General features: G+C 48.9%; 1 protein-coding gene across 1 annotated transcript in view; it reads left to right on the forward strand.

Annotated features, from left to right (window-relative positions):
- Nucleotides 1-2294: 2294 nt before the first annotated feature.
- Nucleotides 2295-3646, forward strand: part of Arg1 (arginase 1) — a 12272-nt gene continuing 10920 nt past the window's right edge. The window contains exon 1 of the mRNA XM_004630264.2: nucleotides 2295-2430. Within this exon, the coding sequence (XP_004630321.1) occupies nucleotides 2374-2430 (57 nt within the window). The 5' untranslated portion in view covers nucleotides 2295-2373. The remainder of the gene's footprint in view (nucleotides 2431-3646) is intronic.

Below are 3646 nucleotides of genomic sequence, written 5' to 3' on the forward strand. Positions count from 1 at the left end.
ACGTGCAAAACCCCACGGTGAGAGTCTCCCCACTTCTTCTCCTCCTCTCCCCTCTCCCAAGAGCTCTTTCCTCATCTCTCTCGTCATTCGTTTTTCACTTTCCTGACCTCTTTCTAAAAAGTGCCCCGTATAAGAGAAAACCTCTGATGTTGACCCGAGTCTGGCTTATTTCACTGACTTAGCTCTTGTTCCATCCACTTCCCTGGAAAACTGGATCGCACTCCTCTTTACGGCTGAGTTAGACTCCACTGTGTGCACAACCCACATTTCCTTTGCCCTCTCATCTGTGGGTGAACATGGAGGCTGTTTCCACAGTTTAGCTAACGGGAGCTGCACCTCAATCAGTGCAGGGGTGCGGGTGTCACTGTAATACAGCGTCTCTAGTTCTTCTAGGAGTGTGCAGAGCTGGGAAGTCTATCCACACTCTTGCACAATGACACACAACTTGGCAGTGCGACATGGGTGCTTAATAGCGACCGCCCTGCCAAGTATTGCAAATGGTAAGATTTAGCATCATAATGGTGTAAGGAGCTAAAGAGGTAACATAAACTAAGCCACAGCATACACATGGCAAAAGCTCAGTGTTAGTGAGGTATGGTGGTGTACGTCTCTAATCCCAGCACTCAGGAGGCTGAGGCAGGAGGATCACCATGCGTTCAAGGCCAACCTGAACTACATAGGAAGATCCTGTCTCAAAAGAAAGAAAGAAAGAAAGAAAGAAAGAAAGAAAGAAAGAAAGAAAGAAAGAAGCTCAGTGTTAGCTTGTCCTATAACTAGATTATGATATTAACATGTTATTTTCCTGTACATAACATATCAAGAATAGTGTTAATCAAGTAACTGGTTGTTAAAAAAAATAATGATCAAAAAGAAGTTACTTTTGGGCCGGGGAGATGCCTCAGTGGAATAAGTGCTTCCCTGGCAAATGCAAGGGTCTGAGTTCAATCCCCGGTTCCGCCAAAAAAAAAAGAAAAATAAAAAAGAAGTTACTTTAGCCAGGATGGTGTGTTGTAGCCAGTTGTTCTCCCTTGGATGACAACACTGCCGTTGTCTGGGGTCCCAACCGTCACCGGAGCTCAGTACCAAAGGATGGCATGCTGAGCCAGCTAGATGGCAAGGGCTCATCCCTAATACACTGGGCAGGCAGACGCAGCTGGAGAACCAGCTACACCGAGGAGACATCTCTGAGAAACACACATCCCTTCAAGAAGCCCCGACACTAGTGTCAAAGCTCTTCTCAAAAGAATTTAAAACATCTTTCTGTAGTGATATATGTGTATCCATGTTTACAGAAGCGCAGTTTGTAATAGCCAAATCTTGGGAATAGCCCTAATGTCCATCAACTCAATAATGGATTGAAAAAATGTGGTTTTTTAATACAATGAAATACTATTCTGACACAAAGAAGGATAAATTCAAGACATTTCTAGGTAAATGGATGCAGCTGGAGACCATACCCTTCAGTGAAATAAATCGGACACAAGTGTAAATATCCCAGTGCCGCTCTGGTGTGAGACTATGAAAGAGTAAATAAGAACCAAAAGGTGTAGTCGATATTGTGAAATAGGAAGACATTGCAAAAGAAAAGGGAACTAAGGTGGGGTAAGGGGAAAGGCAGGACGGGAAAAGAAGAAAATGAGAAAAGAAACTAAGCTTTGTAAATAAGGAGCGGAGGAGGGGCTGAAGGGAGAGAGGGGAGGGGAATGGGGGAAGGACGAACGAGCTAGACCACGCGCAGGTGCAAGTTCGCTGCGGCGAACCTGAGGGCTACGTGCATCTGAGTGCTACCAATAAAGGTAATAAGAGTAATAAAAAGGGAACTAACATGCCTGCCCAAGAACGTCCCCTCGTGGGCACCGCTGTGCGCGGCGGGTCGGCCGGCGCAGGGCTGCAGACTCAGGACGCGAGCTGGGAGGGAGGGAGGGAGCCGGCCGCCCGCTGCGCGGCTGCTGCGGCTGCTGCGGCTGCTGCCGGTGCCGAGCCAGGGGCGGCGAGCACCTGGCCCCGCGTTGCCCAACTACGACCACTGTGCTGCTTTCTCATCCGGTGATGAAACCGCACGTAATTGCCACTTGTCTGAGGACGATTAATGTCATCCAGCTGGCTTTTCAAAAAAGGGTGTGAGCAGGAACACGAATAATGCTCGCCTAATTAGGGACCCAGGCTCCCACGAATCGGACGCCTCGTACCAAGCGTTTGCAAGAGTTCTGTCGAGGGCCGCGCAGGCTTGGTGGGCGGGGCCAGCTGTCCTCATTAGAATAAAATCAACACGTTCAACCCATTTATAAGAGGAAAAGCATGTGTCCTCAAGCGTAGGCTGCAGAGGCTGGCCACTGGCCGGAGAGCTCGGGCGGCAGGACAGCATCAGGGAGCATGAGTTCCAAGTCGAACTCCGTGGGGGTCATCGGAGCCCCCTTCTCCAAGGGACAGGTGAGTAGAAGCCCCGGCCTGGAGGGGCTGGGCCACGCTGGGTATGCAGGAACTTTTAAATGCGGCAGATGTTACCGTCCTGTGTCTCCAATTTCCCCACATACTCAGAGGAAAAGTGCATACTTTAAGGTTTTCTTCCCATTTTATGACACTGCCTACTCCGGTCTCACCTCACACCCGTGCTCCTGACCCCTGCTCTCTGCCAAATTCAGTTTCGTGTTTGCTCACTTTTAAGCAAAAAAACTTTCTTTGAATGGAAACGCCCCGTTTGTTTCTGCGTTGTCACTCTCTGCTTTTGTGGCTCTTGTTGGATGGGAGGTCCCGTGAGGATGTAGAGGAGAACTTAAAAATGCCTTCGCTCTCTGGGTAGTGGATGCTTAGAAAGCTTCCTGGGTTGGCGGCAAGATTTCGGCTTCTCTTAGGTTGGTAAACTCAAGTATCAGTCGCTTTGTGTGACTTGGCCAGTAACTCATCAGCTCTCGGGGTTCTAAGAGTTCTATAAAAGTTGACGGGCGAAGTGGAATCCTTTGCATACTTCTCTTGGGGTGGGGACCGCATAGCCTGCCTGTGGGCCACGCCGACAGGAAATGAGTTTGTGAATCGCCTGAAAGCCACTAAGTGGGAGTCTACACCTGACAGCAACGTTTAAATCATCTTTTTTTCTGCCGGTTACACACACTCTGGCAATCATGAGATGACGGATATGTTACACTCAGCAGCGTCTGTGCTTAAGGAAGGGGGAGAAACCTAAAGAAGACAATGTGTGAGTTGCCGCTCCTGAGATTGACTCCTCTTTAAGTGGTCTTCCCCGTTTTCTTTGGACCTAGGACTTTCACCCTCCTCTTAGCTTTGAATTCTTTCTGTGAACTCTGACTTTTTATTGCAACACAAAATTTGGAGAGGTCAGAGGTAGAAGCCCAAATGGCATTTGGCCTGTGAGTAAATATTATTTCCCCTCCCTGGAACCCCCAAAGAGCTCTCCCGGAACACAGGGGCATGTGCTGACCTGTGCTGCTTTTCAAAATCTACAGAAGGCTCATCCGTTCTTGGCATAGAGTATGACTCAGACAGAACTGAGAAAACTGACCAAGGAGAAGAAGGAAATAAGGGGAAAGGAAGAGGGGAAGAAAGAGGAAGGAGGGAGGGAGGGAGGGAGGGAGGGAGGAAAGGAGAGAGAGAGAGAGAGAGAGAGAGAGAGAGAGAGAGAGAGAGAGAG

This window comes from Octodon degus, unplaced genomic scaffold (assembly GCF_000260255.1).
Source record: "Octodon degus isolate 3935 unplaced genomic scaffold, OctDeg1.0 scaffold00034, whole genome shotgun sequence".
Taxonomy (NCBI): Eukaryota; Metazoa; Chordata; class Mammalia; order Rodentia; family Octodontidae; genus Octodon; species Octodon degus.